The 25,983-nt window shown below is 37.6% G+C and overlaps 1 protein-coding gene and 1 long non-coding RNA gene across 4 annotated transcripts in view; one reads left to right on the top strand and one right to left on the bottom strand.

Moving 5' to 3' along the window:
• Nucleotides 1-8,346, bottom strand: part of ITGA1 (integrin subunit alpha 1) — a 165,985-nt gene extending 157,639 nt beyond the window's left edge. Inside the window, exon 1 of the mRNA XM_060142938.1 lies at nt 8,147-8,346. Coding sequence (XP_059998921.1) covers nt 8,147-8,207 — 61 coding nt within the window. The 5' untranslated portion in view covers nt 8,208-8,346. The remainder of the gene's footprint in view (nt 1-8,146) is intronic.
• LOC132516808 (uncharacterized) overlaps nt 1-25,983 on the top strand; it is a 196,967-nt gene that overhangs the window by 1,169 nt on the left and 169,815 nt on the right. For 2 of the 3 annotated variants that reach the window (XR_009539469.1, XR_009539471.1), the window contains exon 2: nt 61-108. This is a non-coding gene — a long non-coding RNA (uncharacterized LOC132516808). Of the gene's footprint in view, nt 1-60; nt 109-4,830; nt 4,939-5,152; nt 5,501-25,983 lie in introns of those variants that run through there. The other variant, XR_009539470.1, reaches the window with a different exon arrangement.

The raw sequence follows: 25,983 nt of genomic DNA, 5'->3' as shown, positions 1-25,983 counted from the left end.
CCTATCATACTGAGTGCCCTTCCAAAGTTCCTAACTCAGACTGCCTTCTTCTACTTCCAGGAGAACCCAGCAGCTTTTCACTGAGCAAGGAACTGATCACACTAAAGTGTGAGTATGGCTTGTGTCTCCAAAGGACATGTATCTTTTTAAAAGGTGCTTGTTAAGCTACAAGAATTCTTAACTGGTAGAGTGAATGTGTGTGTGTGTGTGTGTGTGTGTGACAGAGAGAGAGGGAGAGAGGGAGAGAGGGAAAGGAGGAGATGCTTTGAGATACTCCTTGATCACCTTTCTAAGTATAATCATCCCCCTCTTGAAAAATCTGCCAAGGATCGAAAACCACAGAATCACAGTGATAGGCACCCAGGGACCTTAATAAATGTTAGGTTTTTACTGAAGAGCTATCACTTACTGAATATTCACCTGGTACTTTCCTATGCTTTTTCTGGTCCTCACCTGTAAGGTAAATATTTGTTATCCTCATACATAGATGAAGAAAATGAATTACAGAGAAGTTAAGAAATGTATTCAAGATCACACAACCAGCATTCAAATCCAGGTCTGCTTAATTCCACACTTTCTCTTTCCACTGACACAATTCTACATTTATGGATGCTTGAAATCATCTCTGCAACCCCAAAGATTATGTGCTATTACCCACTGCCATTTCCCCTTAACTCTCACCTTTGCCAGTTAAACAAAGACTCACAGCTTAGGAACCAACCTAGGGCATTTGAAAGGAAGGTCCCTTCCTTGCTCTTTTATTACTTTAAAACAGTCCTTATATTCTTTTCAATGTAATATTCCTTTTGCTCAGCCTAGGTCACCGTTGTAATTCTTGAGAAAGATCTAATATTCTACTTTAGAAAAATACACACATATTTCTACATTGAGAATCTATGGGAAACCCCCATAGACTGTTGATTCTGTGGTTCTTTTGTTTGTTTGTTTTAATTATGAGGCACACTGCTTTGGGCTGTCTTTTTAAATATAAATGTGCTTCAGTGATTGAACATACTACAAAACTTTTCACAGAATTATCATTTAATATGAAACGTCTGTAATAGAATTTTCTTTTTAGTAACTTGAGCTTGTTGAATGATCAGTTGTTTTTCTCCTAGATTTTGTGTTATAACTTAGTCTTTCTAGATCAGTCATTACACTTTCGAGTTATTTGGGGTTCTCATTCCCTATTAATTAAAATCCAAATTCCCTGGCATTCAAGGCTTCCAAGACATGGCTTTACAAGCTTTATTTCTCCTTTAATTCAGAGTTTTTGATTTGTCTCTCACTGATATCCTAAAATTAAGAAATCACATTCTGTTTTATAATGTTACTAACAATTTAAAAAGATTACTCTTAAAGTAAGTTTCTGTAAACCTTTTTCAGTTTTTTGAGATAATCCATGCATAGATAAGAAAATGATTAATTTTTAAACACATCTTAACGAGGAAAAGGTCTTAAAATGTTCAAAAATAATGTATGATGACAATTAGTTTTATTATACTTGGTTTGGAAAATGATCTTTACAAAATAAATAGCTAGCACTCTGATTATAAATATCTAGTGAAAATAGCAATAGTTTATTTAGAGAGAATGTGCTAACCTTAGATTGTACAAAGGTGCCTATGTGACCTCCACAGGCAAAGTTAGTGGTCAACAGGGAGGGCTATTCAGCGAATTCAGGCAAAATGGTGAAAGGGAAAAGGGAAAGGTTTTTTTTTTTTTCTTTTTTAAAGGAACTTGCTGTACTCACTTACTATCTAAATTCCTGTAATTAAAACTACTTACTTGCAACTGTCACAGAACAATACAAAGCTCCTACCAAATAAATAATTTTATCAACAAAAGTGTGTGTGTGGGGATGTTCCTGTTTGTATGAATCTCTGTACAGTACCGGATCATTTTATTAAAAATATTACAATAAAATATATAATTTTAGGAACTGGTCAATACCCATGCATTTTCAAACTGTAGTACTTGGCAAACTAAAAGTATATAGTTAATAAGAAAATTTTGAAAGTACATTGTAATTTGTATTAATAGTATAGGATTTATAATAAAATATGCAGACCATTCATCTTAATCATTTGAGGTTCTAATGTGATTGATTTAAGTGTCCTATTTAAATTTAAGAATTTACATTTATTTCAGCAGATCTCAGATAGTTCATAGAAAAAAGCATATGTCTTCACTCCTTTTAATATTTGAATTATGATTTTTCAAATCAGATTTCTCACTTAATTTGTTTATAGAGCTCTACATTTGGATAAAACAATATTAATGCTTTTGCACATAAAATGAATTCTTAATACTAACCAGTACATATATTGTAATCTCCTTTTAAGATTTAGTTGACTTTTTCATCTTCCTTTTAAGTTATAGAAGACGTTAGATAAAAATTAGGTCCCTTCAAATATACATGGCCCTAGCTCTAACCACCAATATGATAGAATATTAGAGACGTTAAGCTTGCCAAAACTAGCGTTATTGATCCTGTGACCTGGAACATTTTTTTATTACTTTTACTGTCACCTTTCTCCTCCTGAAGCTTCCTTTTTAAAGGGAGAGTATTTAGAGGAAGGTCTGCTCTTGGGATCTGGTGAGGTTGCTGGTGCCAGAGGAGCAATTATCCCCTCAATTAGATACAGATTTGGCTCTGGAAGAGAACTGAGAAGGGGGACAATGTTCATATCTTTGTACCTAGAAGGAGTGTGTCTGAAATCTTATGATGCATGTTTTAAAAGTACAAAGAAACGTGATAGAAAATTGCATGTAGATATACTGCATGTTATTTATTATAATTTTCAGATGTATATTTTCCCACATTTCAACATCTCTTGAAACTTGGAGGCATCTAACCATTTAGCAATTATAATTGGATTGGCAGTACTTTTCTTTCTTAATAGTACATAAAATAACGGTGCAGCATTCAGTTGATGGTGTCTTCCATTCAGTTAGATATAAATATGGGTAGATGGAAATATTCCAGGTGGGGATATAATTAAAAGAGACAACCTGACCCCTTAAGTATTTTATGAGTTTGTCTGTAGTCTAGTCTTTTGTGACTCGTTCAATAACAAATTTTCAAGTGACTATTATTCTAAGATGGTAGAGATAATGAACAAAGACCCTATCCTCACAGAGCATACAGGGAGCTGGGAAAACAGACAGTTAGATGTTTAATTTTAATATGTGGTATATTGTAGAAGCAAAAGTGCTAAGGGCCTACAAATCTCTGGGGGAGGGGTCCAATCTACTCCAGTGGCTTCTTGGAAATCACATTCATATGGGGACTTGAGGACCAGTAGCAGTGTAACTGCTTATGCAAAAGCCTGGAGGCTGCAGAGGAGCTGGCACAATAGAGGAGCTGAAAGAAGCTTAATAATCATGAGGATGAGAATATATTCAGCTCATTTACATCTGTTGATACTCTACTGTACTTGCTTTGAGAGCGAATACAATTCTCCAGTCACAGACCACTCTGAATAGGCAACGTATTCTGACTTTAGCATTGTGACAACAGTTCCAAATATCTTTCATCTCAATTTCCTAACATGAATTCAGATACACTATTTTGTATTTCATACCACAGAAGAGCAGTGTAGGTAAAGAATAGCATTTTGATGCCTAATTTTCTGAATATATTTAAAACATGAGCTCCTTTATTTTATGAAATACTTAAGGGGCATATTAAAATTCAGCAAGTTCTAATCCAGTGGGAAGTTTGTTGGGTTTAGGTGTTGGAACACAGGTAGAGGAACATCCATCTAAGGAAGTAAGATCCACAGTTATAAGTGGTGGTCCAAGAGCTCATGCATCAAAATAGCATCATGACAGCAGGGAAGAAAAATAGGCAAACTAGTTTGGCATGTATATTTTATTGCTACTGTCACTGCCTATTTATTAAACAAACAAAATTCCTATGAATTTATTGCTGCCTTTACAGACATCATATATTGACTTAAATATATTCACTGTCTTCCATTGTGTGTCATTGGAGGTCATTTCTTTGTTATGGGTAGGTGGCTGACTTCCTTCCATATCCAGCCATTAGCTCACTTCTTTTAGAATAGGAAATCTTGCCTGTGAAAAAAGTCACAAAAGAAGACTCCTGCTTTCAGGCTAACTAAAATGTTTCTAGGGAGGAAAGATATATAACTCAATTAGGGATAATTCTATATTTGTATTCTTAATAACCAGAGATAGTAGTCTTATTTGACTTACAATTAATGTAGGGAGGGACATCATCTAATTTCACTATATACCTAAAAGTCATGGAAATAACAGACTCACTTCACCATTAATTAGATCTTTATCAAAGTCTTTTAGACAATTATGCTTGGATTTAACATTTAGAGGGCTGAGCAAGAGAGAAATGGACTTAACATTTAGACAGCCTGGTATATTATTTCAGAGCATGAGAGATCTGAACAGGCTTTGCGGTTTATTAATTGGGTGACTTTGGTCAAATTAGCCTCTTAGTATTTTGGTTTGTTCATCTCTAAAATACAGATAATAGTTCCAGAATTTTCCCTTTTTTGAGATTAAAATGTAATATGTCCAAAATTCTTGGCACAGGGCCTCTTACCTAATACATTCTCAGAAAATATGTGCCTTTCAGCAATAAGTTGTGCTAGTATTTCTCTGTTATTGTTTGTCTTGACCCTTGTCCCCTGAGAGTTTGAATTCTGCCATTTGGACATGGCCAATGGGATGGCCAGGCAAGGCATTAGGGGGTAGAAGGAAAAGCAGGGGTATTCATTTCCCCTGCTTTCTCCCTGCTGTGCTTCAACTTTGGCACTAGCTGCATTCTTCTTCTTATGGCCACAGCTCCTGTCCAGTGGTCCCCCTCCCATAGCCAGAGTTCACAGTCAAGCTGACACCGCTGCCTTCTCAGGCCTAGGAACGGCAGTGGCTTTTCTTCTCATGTTGCTTCAGGTACTTTCTTTCTACTATTGCTCATTCTGCATGCTCCAGCCATCTTTTGTCAGTTCCTTTATATGCTTCTGCCAGCAGTCCCTTGATTTAATTTTTTTCAGTTAAATCCTTTATATATGCCACTAGTTTTTTTGCTGGGACTTTGACATATATAAAATAACAATAAAGGGCTTCCCTGGTGGTGCCGTGGTTAATAATTCACCTGCCAATGCAGGGGACACGGGTTCGAGCCCTGGTCCGGGAAGATCCCACATGCTGTGGAGCAACTAAGCCTGTGCACCACAGCTACTGAGCCTGTGCTCTACAGCCTGCAAGCCACAACTACTGAGCCCGAGATCCACAACTACTGAAGCCCACACACCTGAAGCCTGTGCTCTGCGACAAGAGAAGCCACCGCAATGAGAAGCCTGTGCACCGCAGCGAAGAGTAGCCCCTGCTCACCACAACTAGAGAAAGCCCTCACACAGCAACAAAGACCCAACACAACCAAAAATAAATAAAATAAATTAATTTTAAAAAAGCTTAAAAATTAACAATAAAGACTTCATTTGGACTTAGAGAAGGGCATCTTTCTTGATGAATCATTTTTAAATGTTGGGAAAAGCTAATACAAGGCAGTTCTAAATATAATGGGAAGTTTACTGGGATGGTTTGTTGGGTAGGTGGTTGTAGGGATGTAAACCCAGCTTTGAAGACTGGGGGGAGTTTGTTTAGATGGCAGGGGGTGGTAAGAAAGAAGGGTGGAGTGCTCTTCTAGATGCAGAAAACAAGATTACGTGTGCAGTAGTAAGATGAGCATGAGGATTAGGGGGAAATAAGGAAGTGGGACTGCCTATCAGGGGCAGTTTGTGTTCAGAGGTTTTGGTAGGCAGAATAATGGTCTCTCAAATATCTTCATTTCCTAATCCCTGGACCTGCAAATATATTACCTTATATGGCAAAAGGGATTTGGCAGATATGATTATATTAAGAATCTTGATATGGGGAGGTTATCCTGGATTATTCAGGTGAGCCCAAAGTAATTAGGATTTTAATAGGAGGAAGGAAATAAGGTCAGAGTCAGAGAAGAAGGAGATGTGATGATGAAGCAGAGTCACAGGAAAAGATTTGAAGAAGCTACTTTGGTGGCTTTGAAGATGAAAAGTGGAGCTGCAAGCCAAGGAATGCATGTTGCCTCTAGAATCTGGAAAAGGCCTGGAAATGGATTCTCCCCTAGAGCCTCCAGAAGAGATGCAGCCCTGCTTGCATCTTGATTTTAGCCTAGTGAGGCTTCTGACCCACATAACTGTGAGATAGTAAATTTGTCTTGTTTTAAGCCAGTAAATCTGTGGCAATTTTTTACAACAGTAATAGGAAACTGATAGAGGCATAGTAGGAGACAGAGGGTGCTGGATTAGGGCAGACCCTGAAAGGTCAGTTGAGAATGTTCGATTTTATCTGAAAGATAACAAAGAACCGCCAAAGATTTTTGACTAAAGACTAAGGTATAATGAAAATTATGTATTAGGAAGATGAATTAGAGGTTAAGTTCAGAATGAAGACAAGATGATGAGTTCTGCAGTACTGTGCAAGGGTGGGTATGGTGATAAGACCCCAGATTAGTTGTGGACTCTATGAATTGATGAGAAGTTTGTTAGGAAGCTGACAACATGATGACTGACAGGGTAACCAACAAAGGAAAGGAAGAAGTCAAATTTCAGATCCTTATTGTGTTGTGAAATGGGCATAAATATAGCACATATAAGGAACCTGTTGATTCTGAGATAACTTTAAACTCTAAATTTCAATATGATTGAATAATATGTGTATAGATATAGATATAATACATATATACACACACAAAAGAGAATTAAATGTAATTTAATGTGTATGCATTATTTTCCTTTAAGTTCCTTCTTGGATTTAGCAAGGTTTATTACCCCCCAACAATTGCAGAAAACCCACAGTATACAACTTGTGGCTGTTTTAGGCATGGGGAAATAAAGTAGTTGAATTAAAAATATATATATATATATATGTATAAGAAATTATAATTTGTTTCTGTTTTTTCAAGTTTCATTGTCTTTTTAGAGGATATGCAGACCTCGTTTGATCATTTCTGCATTAGTGACTGCTTATTTAGTAAAATGAAAAAGGTACAACTTGAGTAGTTAGTAAACCATTCATATTTTGCACAACAACAAGAAAATAATGCAAACAACCTCCAAAAAATTTGAGCTGGAGAGGAGTCATAGGTCAAACACATGTAAAGGGTAGTGACGGTGGCTGATAAGGTCAACCATTCACTGGCTGTAAAGTGGTTCAGAAGTTGCCACTGTTTGGATTATTGGCCCTTTTCACACAAAGCTTCACCCTATCTGCCTTCTCTTTCTTTCACCCTTGCAACTTTTCCCTCTCAGTCAGTAACTGGTAAAAAAGATCTGACCACGGGTTAATCATTTGGAAAATCTTAGAAAATGCTACGATTCAACCTTTTTTCTAAATTGAACGTAACTTTGCATCTCCACTGTGTTTGTCTCTCCTGAAAGATATCTATTTATGCACAAGTAACAATACGATATTTTGCATTTAAAAATTTAGTCGGCTGTGTGATATTTACAAAGTAAATGTTCACTATTCCTTCCTCAATTTCAATAGGTTCCTTCTCCTGGGTCTTAACACAGAAACATCATTTCGAGACAAGAGGCAACTTCACCTTGCATTCTTCCCTTTCCTCATTTTGTAGCAGAAAATATCTTGAGTATCTGACAGCAAGAAAATGAATAATACCCACTCTTGAGCAACCTGAGGGTAGGAACTTTGCATATTATAAATCAGGTGTCCGATAGTTACCTCCCTCAAAAAAAAAAAAAAAGAAAAGAAAAGGAAGGTAGAAGCTATCAGCAAAGTCCTAAAATACCACGTATATTGTCAAAACAACTTTAATTTGAAAAGTCAGTTCCACCTTGTAAAGTTTTCAGCACAGCTCCCGCCTAACATTGGGGTGGAAGGTTTTGAAACGACATCAAACGTAATTCATAACAAAACCCAAACGCAGAAACTGCTTTCTGTACTCCAACCTGCCCAGAGTACCTGGAGCGCCGGAAAGTGGATCCGCGCTCCGTTCTCCCCTCCGGGCCGAAGCTCTGCATGCCTCCCTCCCCACTTTAAGCCCCTAGTCTCGAGTCTCGAGCTCAGGATATGCTCAGAGAAAAGCAGGGTCACTCACCGGTGAGGAGCCAGCAGCAGGCGACAGCGATCCCTGGGCTGGCGCGGCGCCGGGGGTCCATAGCTGGAGCGGCTGCAGCGCCCGGGGGACGCACTGGATCGGAGGGAAGGACTCGGCGAAACCACGCGCTGGAGCCGCGTTGCTCTGGGCCACTCCGCCCGCCGCCGTGGGTCTCAGTCGCTGGCCCCGTTGGCCCCGGCGCCTGGGAGCAGTACAGCGATTTCCTGTGTTTTCGACCAGCCCCTCTAAGTTCGATTCACGCTTCTCGCATCCCAGAGGGATTGCCACATCTCCCCGCCGTTCGCACTCTTGGTCTCTGAAATCCCACTGGCAGCCTCCCAGGCTCTGTCCGAGACATGGACAAATAAAGCCAGCTTCGCGGGTCCTTGTTTAGGCTAAAGTCCACGAGCTGCGAAGCAAACCTTAAAGGGACATCTGCCTTTCATTGACAGGGTGATTCCGCTCCCCGCGCCAACTCCCTAAGGTAGTAGGAACGCAGCCGAGGGCCGGACCTTCGGAGGGTGTCTCCAGCCCAGTGGCTCCGCCTTCGCACCCCTCACTTCTCCCGGGGTCTGGGCAAGGAGGGCACTTTCAAAGTGCCGTGCTCCTAGGCCCTTAAAGGGAGGCTGCTTTCCTGGGGTCCGATTGCGCAGAAGGGATAGGTCCGTTTATGCAAGTGAGCAGATCTGGTAACCCCCGTGCCTCTCCTGTGGACACTTGAACTTCGCTGTCCAGCCTTCTCACACTAATAGTGGGTGGGGGCGTCCACCCCGACACGCCCCGCTGAGGGCTTGGCTTTCACTTATGGAGGGTTTCCTTCCTTTATGGCGATTCGTGGTCACAGGGAGGCTTTTCTTTGGGAAGGCTGTGATCAGCTGGGGGAAAGGAGAACCAAGACTGGGGGAAAACAAGAAAGAAAGAAATGCAAGAGGGAAGCGGGAGGGGAAGGAAGGGAGGAAAACAGTCTCGTTAGAAATGGAATGTGTGTGGGCAATTTTGTTTAATCTGAATTAGGATGTTTGTACACTGGAAGTTGAATCTAATAAAGAATGTAGGGCACTGTTTTATTTCTTGTTGCTACAGACTTTTATAAGTAAGAGTGCATTAAGTCGGTTGCATGTTACTCCCTCCTTCCTCGCTCCCACTACTCTGGGGAACTGAGAATTGGGAAGATAAGTTGGCCCATCAAAACGCTGGGAGACCCAGGCCACTTAGGAGTTTGCAATGCTTCCCTTGTCTTGTGAGTTGTACATCCTTTGAGTCAAGAGCCACAACTACATGTTAGCTTGACCGAATACTTGCTGTTTTTAATAAAATCAGCTGTGTTTTAGTGGTTTTGAGAATTTCAAAGAAGGGGAAGGAGTGGATGAGTGGATTTGTGTTTACAGGTGGTGGAGGGACTCAATTCTATGCAACTCGATTCGATTCAATTCAATTCAACTAATTACTAACTGAAAGTTTCTGTCTAGCAGGTCTAGGGCTAGGCAGGACAAGAGTGCCACCCAAAGGAGGACTCATTGCCTGGAACACAGTACAGGTGACACAGTACAGAGAATCCAAGGGAAGGGCAGAGAGGAAAACCACAAGGATGATTGAATAGATTGCCAAATAGAAGATTGCAGGGACTAAAAGTTGGAGAAGACAAAATTTTAAAAGTTTAATGAAGATCAGAAGTAGGGTGGGCAGAGGTGAAAGGTTGAAGGCCATCAAATCTCAGAAAAGGACCTATCCGCCAAAGAACTGTTCTTCTAATTTATGAATTTGAAGTGATTCACTACTTAGTAAGTATATTAAAAACCCTGTTTCCGCCTGTTTCTAGCTCTCATATTTTCATTTCTTAGTCCTGTCTTCAAAATTGCAGAAATAAGTCTCTAGAAAAATTGCCTTGTGTTGGGACACTGTTCAGTCCCACTTGGCTTTACTTGGGCTCCTTTGCCTGCATTCAGTGCTCTCAGTACCCCAGTTTGGCTTTCCAGTCTCTCCATCTTCATTAACTTGATATCATCAATGTGCTTCCTGCTGCTCCCCTGTCTGGGAAAGCTCTGCCACAGAATGCCTTTCCTGTGTATATCTCACCTCTCTGTCTCTAGTTTCATTTATGTCTTATGCTTCTCAGTATGACCCAAAGGGCTTTGCACAATAATCAGTAAATTCTGATTAATTGACTTACGCTTAGACGTTAAAAAATCATATTTTCCTAAAAATATTTCTCCAAATTGCTCAGAGTTTTCAAAAACAGGTAATAGTGTATGTGTGTGTCTATGTGTGCATATACATATATGTACACATATATACACATGCATGTATGTATATGGAATTATAGAAAATTGCAGTATATTAAATTATAAAAAATGAAAAGAGAAATTGTAAAATTATATCTTATTGAAATAAAGTAGGATTAAAACATACTTATAATCAAGGCTGTAGTTACTGTAGTTCACTACAGTGAACTTTACCTTTCTTTGGGAGCGTTAATAAATACTTTGAATTTAAATATTTTAAAAATCTCCTCTCAGATTTACATATGGCTGAAGTTAATTTTCATATGTGTTATGAATCTTATGGCTATATTTATTGATCTTCTTCATGTCAAATCAATGCAGATGTAGAAAAGTATTGCTGGAGAAGTAAATTTAGAATAAGTGTTCATTTTCTGAATTTCAATAAATCTAAACACAAATCAGTGTCAGGAAACCTATTTTCTTAACCAGTTTTATCCTGACTAACAGAAAGACATGCCATTGAGTGAACTGAGACTTAGAGAAGATAAAAGCTGTGGTCACAAACTAGTAATTAAATAAGGTCACTTGATGGCTAATGCTAAGCTCTAGACTTTATACTGTATACTTTTCGATTTTAAGTGAGACCTAATCTGATCAGATCTCTTTTAGAGTTTGGAAATATGGGTGAAAATTAAAAGTACACTGAGAGGTTAGAGGCTGAACTGATTAAGAATTTGGAAAGTAGAGTCTATGAAATGAGGCAAAAGTAATTGGGGTTACTGACCAATAATCTCAAAAACAGAAACAGATACTTCATTCCAAAGTATTCTCCTTGGAGCTAATCTAATATAATGAGAAAGATTATGGTAGGTTCTGGAGTTAGACTGCATGGATTCAAGTCCTGGAACCACCATAGTTCCAGGTGGTAGCTGTGTGATTTGGGAAGAATTATCTAGTGTCTCTAAGCCTCAGTTTTCTCAGAAGGAAAATGAGGATGAAAATATTGCCTTTTTCTGAAGATTGTTGTGAAGATTAAGTGAGAGAAGCCTACAAAGCATTTAGCACAATGCCTAAAGTACAGTAAATGCTTAGTAGAAATGAATCATTCTTCCCAGTAGTAGGAGAATTAGTGTTAGATTGACAGTGGAAACATAGGGTGGGGCCTCTGTGTGGTGGGCTCTATAGGAAGTGATGTAATTGGATGAGCATCAGAAAGGGAACTTTAGTGATTGGCTAAAAACATTTCCATCAATTCCTATTATTGTTTCTAGAATCTTCACCTTCAGAATATTTACTTTGGATTAGGAAATTATCTTGAAGATACCCCTATAAAATGGGTATACGTTAAGATATCAGAAACTTTTATGACATTAGCAAGGATTTGCTTTTCAAATTAGCTGGCTGTCAAAAGATTATTCTTATTATTTTTTTAACAAGAGAAGAAAAAATTCATTAAGGGGTTGGGAATAAAAGAGAGTCTAGAGTTCTGCTTCTGGTGTAAGCCAGGGTTCTTTGGTAGTAAAATCATGGATTCCCAAGGCCACAGCATAAATAAGGTATCCCCATCTGGGTAGGAGGGTGGTGTCACTTTTACTTAATAATAAATAATTTTTAAACTACTGTATGTTAAAATAACATTTTTACAAGAAAAATACAAAATGATGTGTTTTGAAAAGTTAAATGTGAGGTCTTAAATACATTTTAAGGTATCCTCAAAGTGTGCTTTCATTCTCCCTCTTTGACTCTGAGGATTCTAGGGTAGGTGGTATTGTCCTGAGCTGCTTCTGTTTTTACAAAGATTTCATGATGATTCAGATTTTAAAATTTACTATGTATGTATTCAGGGTAATGTACTCCAAGACAATGATACTAACTCACGGCGCTAACCCATATGGGCAGCTTAATCTAGTTCAATAATTTTTGAGTTCCTGCTATGTATCAGACTCCAGGGCTATGTTCTGCAGAGGCAAAAATGGGTAGAACGGTTGTTTTTCTACTGAAAATCTGCTGTCCATTAATTTTTTTCACTTGTAGGTAGGAACAGAAAATAGGCAGTTTTGTTCTCAATTCTAACATTCATGTGTTTCATTTTAAGCCTGTTAAATTAAGCAGTCTTGTGAAATTACCACATTAGTTGTTGCTGCTTCAACTTAAGAACCCATGATTGCTTCTTCTCTGGCCAAAATAAAGTTGTATGTATGATGACAATGATGTGGGGCTTGAACTTCATCACCAACCAGTCTTTTTTGTTGTTATTGTGCAATGTTCTTGTGTGAATGTTTTTTCACTTAAAATATAAAATAGGTGTTCCTCCCGCTCTATTTCCTGGATAAGTCTGTGCCAGAAACCTGGTCCAAAGACATTTGGGCAATGGGTACTTACGAAAAAAGTCTGACTTCAGAATCCTGGTGAGGGACAGATCTTAACACTGTAGGAAACTTCTCTAAAACTTCTTGGCAGACTTCAACATAAGTGAGACAGTAAGACTACAGTGGGAGAGGGAGTGCCGGGGTGGTGCCCTGGCAGGAATATTCACTTTGTGGCACTCTCTGACTCAGAATAACCAGTACTCAGGAGCAGTAACATTTTAGCTGTGTTGCTGGATCCCTTAATTTGAAATGTGAGTTAATTATATTTTAAGATATTAGGCAATTCTAGAATTATTTGAGCAACTTGATTTAAATATTTTTCTTTAGCCAGTTTCTAAAAAGTTAAATCAGAGATGGACTCTAAAGTCCCAGGATTATAGCAAGTAAATGATAAGTTAGTCATCAAACCAGGAAGATAGGTGTTTCTTATAATAGGACTGGGTCACTAGATATGTATGTATAAAAATAAATACATCAAGAGAAAGAGTGTCTATTATTTGGCTCTGAAATAATAAGTAAATTATTTTACAAATTATGTGGCTATTTTTCATCTGCTTTACTAGACTATAATCTATATCAAGACAGTCAATTAGTCATTTTTATTGCCTGCAAACATCTGCCCTCATGTAATACATTCATTCCAACATTTATGGAATTAGTTCTGTGCAGCAGGAAGTCTTCTGGGTTCTGCAGATTCAGAGATGTTGAAGTGTGTGGCCCTACCCTCAAGAAAATTCACAAGCTACCTAAATATATGCATAGAAAGATATTTCTAATTGCATCTGATGAACCCTAGAATAGAGGGTAAAGTCAACGGGAGGAAAAAGACAGAGTTTCAAAGAGATGGTGGCACTGGAATTTAGCCTTGCAGGAAATGGGCAAAGGTTTCATAGATGGAAGAAGGGTCATGGTCATTCTAGACACAGGCAGCATGAAATGGATGAATAGAATGGAATAGAAGTTAGGAAAGGCAAGTGAGGTTGTGACCAGATGTGAAAGAATCTTGGAAGGATGCCAAGGAATATGGAATTCTTATAAGCATAGAATATTTTCATAGTTCTGAGTGACATATTCAAACATGTTTTTTACTCTAATTTTCTTCTCTTATTTGTTTCCTGAAGTGGCTTCATTTGATCTAATTTTGAAATATATTAGAGGAGATGAAATATATGAAAGCCATGAAGCACACTGTGAAACTTTTATCCCCTAAATTTTTATGCAGTGCCTTCCTTAAGGAAATTTATTGTTATTTATTATCGATAAATACAATTACATGCACTATTAGGATAAAGGTGGACATTTGTCTGACAAAACAACACGGATAGCCTAGAAGAGTAATATTCGGTGGTTCTTTTAAAGTTTGAAGAAGATGAAAATGAAGCCACTTATCATGATGCCTAAAAGAAGTTTTAAATACTCCAGTTGGACACCATATAATACGCATTTAAATATTAGTAAAGATATACTACCAATATTGGCCATTTTAATCTTTTTGGTCCCAAAGTAGATCAATGGAATGAAGGCAGCCATGAACTCCTAATCATCCAAGTCTTTGTTCTGTGGGGTGAGGACTGCTTTTAAAGGCCCTGCCCTGAAAGAGGAGGTGTGGGGCTTTTCATGAAAGATAGCCATGACTAGTTGATCCCCCTCCAGGAAAGGAAACTGTGGGCAGCCAAGAGGATGGAGCCAGAGATTTTGAGTTAAAAGACACTAAAGTTGCCGGGGTAGAGCAAGAAGGAACAGCTAAGTGTGAGTAAGCAATGAAGACAGAAGCATTGTGGAGCAAGGTTGGAACCAGAAGGCTTAGAAAATTCAAAACTAAGGCCATAAATACCAGGATCTGCCCTGATTTTTCTTTCATTTTGGTCCAAATGTGCTACAAAGGTACCTACTATGGACTTACGGCTAAATGTATCTGAGCCGTAAAATGTAATGGGACAAGTTATTGTAATATTAAGTGTATTAGTAAGGCTAAAAAAGAAATGATAAGGTTAATTAAACAATTATATGTGTATATTGCAGGGGAGAATTCCATAATCACTGAAATGAGGAAACTATTTTTATGAGACTAAATTTCTCTCTCAAGCCCCTAATATATAGAGAAGTAATTCAGTGTTTTCTTCTCTTTTATTTTTTCCTGGGAGTGACTTTTGAAAGTTTTTTAAATTTAATGCTTGCTGAGAAAAAAAAAAAAGAAGAATATATGACCAAAAGAATGAATTTTCCTTTAAATAAGATCTACAGAAAGTGTTGAACTCCTTGGATGAAAAAAGAGTTGTAAAGGATATAAGAATGCAGAGAAATTGGTGGATCCTGAGGTGGTGGAACAGGGCCTAGAACGACTACAAAGAATGTTAATCTCTTACGATCTTATAACTCATTTTTACAATAACCACCCTGCCAAAAACATACAAATACAAGTAGAATAAGATATTTTGATATAAATTCAATCTACCTAGAGTAACAATATTTAGATTTTCCTTATCATCTCCATAATACTTAGTTTTGAGATTGTTGTATTTTATAACACTAGAAGTTACGGAAAGTGAATCAGAATTTTCTACTTTGTGGTGATCAAAGTTAACTCTTCTGAGTAAAAATGGTATTTTTATTCCATGAAAATGTCTTAATGAAAAACTCATTTTGTGTGAACTATAGTAATAGGCATGTTTGTGCAATATTCAAACAAACAAGAAGGGAGAAGTATTTCTGGAATTATAGAGTATCTCAGAAATTCTGCTCCTTCATAAAGACCATGAGAACTTTGGCAAAAATTGTCAAAATCAACTTATTCCACATTCTGGAATTAAACAAAGAGTTGCAATTTTTTTTTTAATTAAGAAAAACAACTGAACCATAAAAAAACAGCAAACTCTGTGGCATGTTAATTTTCCCTATTTCCATCCCCTTCTTCCCAGCTCTGTGGTATTCTGAAAGCAAATGGCCTCATAACTAGAGTAACTGAAAATTGGCAGTCTAGCAGCCACTGTATGTGGCAGAACAGGTTTGGACCTCCCCAAAATCCCTAACCCAAGAGAATCATTACTATTTGACCTGAATGGCAATTTCCTGAAAAGTTCCATTCTCAAGATTTGCCTTTATTTGCCTTGATTCAGAGCTAGCTCTGTGAAAGTAAACCTATTCCAAAGGCATTTGTTAAAAAAAAAAAAATCATTGGCCATCGTTTCACACAACAGTGGCTTGAAGCAGCAATACCAGTCAGGGCTAACAAGAGGCTGATGAAAATGCAAAAGAAAAAACTAGAGAATAAGATGTTCATAGAGAACTTTGAAAAAGTTCTACGTATTTCTGAGAATATGGGACATGTGCTTGTGCAGGTCTATTTGTATGCTCCAGAAACACCTGAGAAGACTCTAATCTCTCACCTCTGGCTGACCTTGAATCTGTGCAGTCAGGAAGCAAAGGCTAAGGCAGAATTGTAAACTGCCCAGTGGAGCGTTGAAGATGCACCCTAACATGCAGAGAGAGCCCTTCAGCAAAGGCTGGGAGACTTGATGTTTCAAGGTATTAAACAGAAATCTGTATTTAATCATTAAGTGACTAGTAAGCTAACCAACCAGAGACTTCAGTAGCCATAAAAAACAAAGACTTTACAGAATTAGTCTAGGAAAATCACTCAGCAAATACACACAGCAGCAGTAGCAGCAACAGCAGCAGCAGCAACAATAACAACAGACCCTAGAAAGTGAGGTAGTTTGCAGAACCGCCATATTATAATATTTTAAATGTCCAGTTTCAACCAAAAGTGACACAAAAACACAGGAAAAAAGCAACAATAGAAACCATCCCTTAGGAATCCTAAATGTTGGACTTCCTAGAAAAAACCTTTAAATCAGCTATAAAATGTATTATTCAAAGAATCAAAGAAACCATGTCTAAAGAATTAAAGTATGAGAATGATGTCTCATTAAATATAGAGGATCAATAAAGGATAGATATTATTAAAAATTAGGAATTATGAAATTGAAAAATATAATAGCTGAAATAAAACATTCACTAAAAGGGCTCAATAGCAGATTTGAACTGGCAGAAGAAAGAATCAGTGAACTTAAAGAGATTATCCAATCTGAGGAACAGAACAATGACAACAAATATAAAATAAAGAAAAATAAATAGAGCCTCAGAGACCTGTGGGACAACACCAAGTGTGCCAACATACTCATGATGGAAGTCCCAGAAGGAGGAGACAAGAAGAGAGTCTAGAGAGCATATCTGAAGAAATAATGCCTGAAAACTTTCAATATTTGGTGAAAAATATTAATATTCATATTCAAAAAGCTTGATGAGTCAAACTAGGAAAAAATCCAGAGATCTACACCTTGATTCATCATAGTCAAACTGTTCAATGCCAAAGAAAAAGAGAGAATAAAGAAAGCAGCAAATAAAAGTACAGTAAGTCCCCTACATACGAACGAGATCCATTCTGAGAGTGTGTTCATAAGTCCAACAAAGTTAGCCAAGGTTCCCAACTAACACAATTGGCTACATAGTACTGTACTGCAATCAGTTTATAATACTTTTCAAACATAATATATAGTAAACAAATGCACAAAATAAAGAAAACACTTTTAATCTTACAGTACAGTACCTTGAAAAGTACAGTAGTACAGTACAACAGCTGGCATCCAGGGGCTGGCATCGAGTGAACAGGCAAGAAGAGTTACTGACTGGAGGAGGGAGAGGAGGTGGGAGATGGTAGAGCTGAAGGATCATTAGCAATAGGAGATGGAGGGCAAGCTGCCATTTCACTCATGCCTGACATTAACGGCCCAGATTCTGATTTCTTGGTGGAATCAATTCTATCTACCCTCTTGAAAAAACAATCCAGTGATATCTGGGTAGTAGCTCTTTTTTTCTTGTCATAGATGACACGGTAACATTGGATTACGTTCTGAATGGCTGCTGCAACCTTCGTGTACTGTTCTACGTTCAGGTCCTGTGCGTCAAAAACTAACAGTGCCTCCTCAAATAAAGAAAATCCCCTTGCCATTTCCTGTGTTGTGAATCTCTTTGGTTCTTCAGTTACTTCTTCTTCCTCTTTTCTCTCTTTGTCCTTTCTCTGGGCTTCCAATTCCATCAGGTCTTCATTAGTAAGTTCCTTGTGTTGTGCAGCAAGGAGTTCAATGAAGTCATCCTCTTGCAGATCTAGCTCCAACTTCTCACTGAGGGTCACTAAGTGGCCAAAGACCTCTTTGGACTCCTCATCCACCTTCTCAAATCCACAAAAATAATAAACAAACTGCAGGCAAATGTTCTTCCAAACCCCATCAATGGTGACGGCCGTAACCTCACGCCAAGCAAAGTCAATGTTTTTTATGTCCTTGTAGGTGTAATAGTCCTTTCAAAATTGTCACAAGGTTCCTGATTCATCACTCGCCTTTACCGCCTGACGAAAAGTGTGACGTAAATAACTTTTCTTAAAGGTCCCTATAACTCCCTGGTATATAGGTTGGATGAGCGACATAATATTCAGTGGCAGATGCACTGCTTTGACATTGGGATGAAAGTCGTCCATGAAAGGGGAGTGGCCCAGAGCATTGTCAAGCAGCAGAAGAATGTTGAATGGGACGTCTTTTCCAAGCAATATTTCTCTATCTCCTGGATAAAGTGGTGGAAAAACCAGTCCTGGAAAATGGCCCATGTAACAACCCAGGCTTTGGGGTTAATCTTCCACACAACAGGAAGAGAGCCCCTGGCTGTGTTTTTAAGGGCTCTTGGGTTCTCTGAATGATAAACTAAGAGAGGCTTAGCTTCATATCACTGGAAGCATTGCCACCAAACAACAGAGTTAGCCTATCCTTTGTTGCTTTATAGCCTGGCATCAACTTTTCCTCCTTACTGATGTAACTTCAGTCTGGCATCCTCTTCTAGTACAGTCCTGTCTCAATCACATTAAAAACCTGCTCGGGTAAATACACTCCTTCATCAATAATTTCTCAAAGTGTTTCAGGAAATTCCCAGGCCAATACTGTATCAGCACCCGCTGCCTCACCACTTACTTTTCATTGTGAAGGTTCAAGGTTCTGGCCTTGAACCGGTGAAACCAGCCATGGCTGGCATTAAAAGATGAGTCCTCTGATTCTTTGCCGTGTTTCTTCTTCACAGCTTCATAAAGGCTTTTAGCTTTCTCTTGAGTCAGCATTAAGCTGAGCGGGACTCAACGCTGATGCTGATCCTGCATCCACACACTGAGAAGTTTCTCCATCTCCTCCATCACTTTTCAACGCTTCTTTGATGTTATTGTCAACATCACCGGCATAGCAGGCTTCACATGTTCCATGATCTTGTCCTTGTTCTTTAGAATCGTGCCAATGGTTGCACAATTCATGTTATGAGGATGAGCGATGTCTACCATCTTTTTGCCTCGCTCCACTCTCAATTATTTTCACTTTTGTTTCCATCATTATTGCTTGGTGCTTCTTAAGTAGTACCAGCTACATCACCACTGCTTTTATGCTTGCTTCTGGACATCCTGGGCTTGAAATAAAGATACTGTACTACTGTACTCCATACAGTACTGTACAGTAAAGTACACAACCACTTGTAGAGGATGCACTCACGTGACAATGTACGCCAGACACCTGAACTAACTTACGTGATTGGACATGCAAATGCACGTTTACATCTTTGAAAGTTCACAACTTGAAGGTTCGTATGTAGGGGACTTACTGTATTCATCATATACAAGGGATTCTTAATAATATTACTTACTTCTTTTCAGAAATCATGAAGGCCAGAATAGAGTAGGATGACATTTTCAAATTTCTGAAAGAAAAAGGCTATTAACCATGTCCAGCAAAACTATCCTTCAAAAAATATAGAGAAATTTAGATATTCCCTAATACAGAAATACTGAGATGAGTTATTGCTAGCAGACCTTCCCTACAAGAAATACTAAAGGAGTCCTTCATTTTACATGAAGACACTAGACAGTAACTCAAATTCACCTGAAGAAATAAAGAACACCAGTAAAGGTAATTACATTTGTAACTGTGAAAGAGAATACAAATGCATTTTGTTTCTTTTATCATATTTAAAAGTAGCTTTGTAGAATAATAATTGTAAAAACTGTGTTGTTGAGCTTACAATTAATAAGATGTAATTTGTATAACAATTGTAGTACAAAAGCAGAGAGGGAATGGGGCTATATTGGAGCAAAGTTTTTGTATACTATTGAAATTAATCCCAACTAGATTGTTTTAAGATGTTGATTGTAATCACCAGATAACGTGAAGAAAATAACTAAAAAATATGTAAGAGAAATAACAAGGGAATTACCATGGTATATTATAAAAATATCTATTTAACGAAACAGGAGACAGTCATGAGGGAGTGAAGGAAGTTTCCTTACACCATACACAAAAATTAACTTAAAATGTGTCAGAAACCTAAATGTAAGAGCTAAAACTATAAAACACTTCTTAGAAATATAGTAGCAAATCTTCATGACCTTGAATTAGGCAAAGGTTTCTTAGATACAACACCAATAGCATAAGTAATAAAAGAAAAAATAGATAAGTTGGACTTTATTAAAACATAAAACTTTAGTGCTTCAAATGACACCATCAAGAATGTAAAAAGACAACCTACGTGATGGGAGAAAATATTTGAAAATCATAAATCTGATAAGAGTCTAGTACCCAGAATACGTAAAGAATTCTTACAATTCAACAATTAAAAAACCCCACAAATAACCCAATTTAAAAATGGACAAAGGCTATAAATACACATTTGTATAAAGAAGAGATAAACATAACCAATAAGCACATGAAAAGATGCTAAGCATCATTAGTTATTGGGAAATTCAAATCAAAACCACAGTGAGATAGTACTTCACACCCACTAAGAAGGCTATGACAATAACAAGTGTTGGCAAGAATGTGGAAAAATTAACTCTCTCAATAGATTGCAAAATGGTGCAGCCAGTTTAAGAATACCCAAGAGAATTGAAAAGATATATCCACACAAAAACTTACACACAAATGTTCATAGTAGCATTATTCAGAATAACCAAACAGTGGTAACAACCCAAATGCCCATGTGTTGATTAATGGATAAATAAAATGTGGATAAATATTATGATATTGCTGAGCCATAAAAAGGAATAAAGTACTAATATATACTTCAACATGGGTGAACCTTGAAAACATGCTAAGTGAAAGAAGCCAGACACAAAATGCCACATACTGTTTGATTCCATTTATACGAAATGTCCAGAATAGACAAATCCGTAAAGAAAGAAAGTGGTTTCCAGGGGCTGAAGGGAGAAAGGAATCAGGAATGACTGCTAATAAGTAAGGGAATTCTTTTTTTAGGTTGACAAAAATGTTCTAAAATTAGATAGTGGGGATGGTTGCACAACTCTGTGAATATACTAGAAACCACTGGAATTGTATGCTTTAAAAGGGTTAATTTTATGTTATCTCAATAAAGCTATTAAAAAATAATACCCTGCTAATAAACCACAGTGAGTGAGGAGATACCCAGAGGCCTAGTCTGCGTGCACAGTAGTAGGATTAATGAAAAATGGATTCTTTTTACCTTTTGATAGAACTGATTAGGCCAGGTATCTACACTGGCATATCAGGAATAATCAATGATTCACAGTTGCTGCCTGTTATGCTCTTTGGTAATGTGTAGAGATTTTACAGCAGAAAAGCTTGATTATAAATTGTAGTCCAAAATATTCTGTAGCAATTTGGCTGCTGTACATATAGATGCAAGAACAAGTGAAAAATATTATGTTCTTTTTCAGTACTCAACCTGATGCATGTAAGAGTTTTAGAGAACAACGTGAAGTACTATACTGGCAATGATTACAAAACAGAAAAAACAAACCACCAGACTTCTTCAAAATAAATACTGTTTGTTCGTTTAAATGATCATGATTGGTTTCCTATTTGGTTGAGGCACTGATTCAACAGTGTCTACTCATTAGAACAAAGTGGTAGGCAATATAAAATTCACCCAGAATATTTCTGTTGATCACAAAAAGAATATACATGCTTCCATGAAGTAGAAAACAAAAGGTATAGAGCATATTCATTGAGAAAATGCTCTAGATATCAACATGAAACCATGGGCAAAGCGGGCATTACAGGGAAATGCTGTCCACTTGCTCTCAGCCCTGTCATTGAATCTGTGCTTATAACTATCTTAATGAAGTCAGATGTCCTAAAATTGAAAACAGGAAGAAATACTGGAAATAATAAGCAACTGTAGTTTGTAATTAACTCCAGTTGCTTATTTTAATAATTTTTTCAACCCTTATTTATAAAGCAATTAAATGATACTCAAAGTTGAAAAATAAAAGAGAGACTCGAAATTACTATATCTGGGGGAATTTCAAGATTTTCTTACAATAAAAAAAAAAGGAAGATGACTGTTCTCCAGTCAAAAACTAATAATGAGTAAATTAAGTGAGAATGATTGTGTCCTAACATATAAAACACATGTATAACCATAAGCATGTGTGCAATCACACATGCACCCACATGCAAACACACACATCCTAGCACATCATCCAAATATGACACTGGTCTCTGCAGAAACACAAGCTGAGGTTAAGACTGCTTACCTACTTAGTTATATATGTGGCTCTTTGCACTATTTTATACTTTTGCTCCTTTATTGCCTTTACATTTCAGCTTCACAGACTTCTAAGTGATAACTGTCTTTCATCATTGTTTGCAAAGATTTAGTTTCTTTTGAAATTTAAGAGGAGTTATGACACTTCATAAACATTCACAGAAGGAAATCTTAACAGTTATCGTTCGTATGGTTTTATAATTATTGAGAATTGTCCATTTATTATTATATTTTTTCCCATTTAGTCTTTTACTTGAATTTCACAATTTTCCGATTAGGAAGGCTGACTAGATATCTCTAATTTACTTTAGTTTTCAGAAATTTGGAGCCACACAATAAATGGACATGCCAAGACTGAAAACTAACTCCGTTTTGTTTTGTTTTGTTTTAATTCTGTGTACTCACAGTCTGGGAACATTTTAAAGAGAATTTTTAAAGAAAATTTGCTTTAAGTTGGTATTTTAATTTTTGTCTGTTTGTAGTAAATACACAATTTAGAGTAAATCTCTAGGACACATCTGTTTCCTGTTCATTGTGCACATCAGATTATAAGCTTTTGGAATGAAAAGTGGCATTTGAAAACCTCAAGAAATGACGATAGCAGCAGTGATGAGATTTTTCAGTTCTCACTGGTAATGTGGGAACTGATTATTTTTCCTGAAAGCTTTTATAAAATAAAGCAAACCTTAGAATATATTCAGATAGGAAATAAACCTTGACATTATATGGTTTCTAATAGCAATAAATAAGAGTTTCAACAAAGAACTCAGTGATTTTTAAAAATATTAACATTTCTTAAATACTTGCCCAGGCTGTTTTTTAAATTTTATGATGCTGTGAAAAATTGATGCCTGTATGTGTGCAATACATATTATTCTACCTTTTGGGTAACACAGGTGGTTGAAGCACCAGAACACATGTTCTACCTAAATAGATGCACAGCTTTTAAATAATCTTATATTTGGGGCAGGTTACAAACTTTTGACTTGGAAGAAAATTTATTGAGGTTTGCCCTTTGATATTAATTTGCTACATTAAGTAATTTAGTTTAGATCTTAATCTAAATGAAGGATTTGAGAATTAGAATTCCTTTGATGAGAAAACGTCTACCTTATTTGAAGTGGAATCTGCTTATTATTTAAACACACATCAAACATGAAGAACTAAAAAAAAGTGTACTAAGACAAAGAAGAAATTGCCTCTATCTCCTTTTCTATCCCTTCCTTCCCCGTCTCACCTCCTTCAAGGGAATTTTTCTGGTTCTTTCTGTAGAAATCAAAGATCCCTCACTCACGAGGAATGAGGTCTTTCTGGTCACACACATAAACGTACGTGTGTGTGTGTATGCATGTATGTTTGTATGTACATATGAATGTATTTATCTCTGTCAGCCATCACCCAGCAGGTAATAGAAGCTACAACTAGGTAGGAGTTCAAATAGAAATCAATAAAGGGGCAGTTTGCAGAGATGTGTGGTTAGGGCTGAGGAAACCAGCAAGGCATGTCTGATCACAAATTATTCCCACCCCTAGTCCTCCAGGTACAAATGAAGGAGATGGCATTACCAGTGAGAGCTGGAGTCTTGGAAAGGGGTGGGTGTCCAATAGAAGGAGGCAGCCAGTGGGGTGGGGTGGAGATGGAGATGGAGATAGAACCTAGGGTGAGAAGGAACCAGGGAGGGCACCAGGAAACATCTGCCTTCTCCCTTCTTCTGCTCTGAGTATCCTGCCAAAGGCTCCTGTTGGCCTAACTCTCAGAGGGCAAGGGGACCTGGGTGATGCCATCTATAGGGGTTAGGCTCCCTGGAACACAGAGCAGAGTGAAAAAGGGCAGAAAATGTATCTGGGGAACAGGGGGAGCAACTGGAAAATAACCAACCTCCATCTCCAGTGCTTCATTTTCTTAGTCTGGCTTACTAACTTGCCAGGTGAATTGACCTCTCACTGCTTTGACTGTATACTTACATAAGTGAGCATTCCTTCCCAAAAGGTGAGGATGCTGCGTTACCAGTGGGACCACCTGACTTAAGCAGACAAGACCTCTCTCTGTCCCTGTTCTCAACCCCTAGACTCCACATTATTGGTGATGGTGATTGGGGGTTGTGAGTGTTTTCTAACAAGTCCGTCTGATTTTAGGCTTTCCATATCCTGAATTAATTATGAGGACGAATCACAGTTGGGCCATAATCTTGGAGGAGAATCCTGGGGGTTCTTGTACAGAGCTTGGTATTGATGTGCTCTGGGAGGCTACAGCCCTCTCAGCTGACTTCAATTAGATCAGGACTTTGATTATCATATTGGCCCAAACCTTGAGGCTGATAGTAGCTTCTCAGAGGTGCCCAGGGACTCTGGTTGTGCTCAAAGGGCTGGCAGGCATATTCCAGGCAGACAGATAATTTACCAGCCCAGAAGGGCCCTTGTCCTTCTGAAACTTTATGTGTCTATAAAGAGAAAATATTTTGAACCCAAATTTAATATTCAACCTTAATTAACACTGGAGGTTCAGACCATATACACTCCTCAGTATGGTGAAAAAATATCTTTGAATTAAGTGTCCTATGTTACATTTGCGTGCCGCTCTGGTTCTTATTTTAGGAAAGAAAACTTGCCAAAAGGCACTGAAGTTGCCCTTAAAATGCATCTGTTTGGTATCGTATAAACGTGGACTAATATGAAGATAATTAAATATTATTGAACATTATTAATGAATCTTACTTTCTCATGTTTTGAAGATTGCTTAAATTCACCTCTCTAGGATGTCAGGGAGAAAACTGTAGCCAATGCATGGCAATTAACTGCTACATTCTACTGAATGACACCATTAATTCAATGAGATCCAGTTCTTCTAGGAATTAAAGACTTTCAAAATATGGAGAAAATTATGACCAGCACTATGATTGCTATTACTGCAGAATGCCCTTCCATAGTTTTCCTCTTATGTCAAAAAATACAGTGTTAACGTTGAAGAAAATACAATAAGAGAATATGTAAAAAGAAAATTTGAAACTTACAAATAGAGGAAATAAGGATATTAGATTATTCTGCTGTTTAATGAGCTGCCCTTGAGATTTTGGTGTACTTGATGGCTCAGTGTACCCCAAATTATCTTGTCTGTCAAGATTTATATAGGGGAGGATCACAAAATATCTGAAATGCTCTTGTCTTTAAATTCAAATTGTTTCGGTTCATTTATCAACAGATACTAATGAGGCCCTCTTTTAAGTGCTGGAGTAGGAATAGGGACAGGGACATACAGGGTAAGGCGGGGGCATGTTAAGGGGAGGTCTGGATGTTTAGCAGACAAATCAAGGAAGTAGATGGAGATCAGTGCTGCCTAAATGTCCCACCACCTGCTGTGAGAACACAAGTAAGGAACAATGAGTATGTTTTCTAAGTATCTGAACAAGAGGGGTTATGAAATGTTCACATTCAGGAGTAGGAATCTGGAGCTTTTATTTCAATTGTGAAAAATCTAGAGGGCAAGGAGAAGACAAATTAGTGCTTTCATTTCATTTGGATGAAGTTGATAAAGAGCTGAACTACCAGGGGAGGAACACAGAACAGGTCAGAGGGTCACAGAGCAGCTGAGAGCAGAAGGACTTCTTTGTTTAAATATATATATATATATATATATATAT

This window comes from Lagenorhynchus albirostris, chromosome 3, assembly GCF_949774975.1.
Source record: "Lagenorhynchus albirostris chromosome 3, mLagAlb1.1, whole genome shotgun sequence".
NCBI lineage: Eukaryota > Metazoa > Chordata > Mammalia > Artiodactyla > Delphinidae > Lagenorhynchus > Lagenorhynchus albirostris.
Note: the sequence above shows the minus strand (reverse complement) of the source record. Positions and strands in the feature narration are given on the sequence as shown.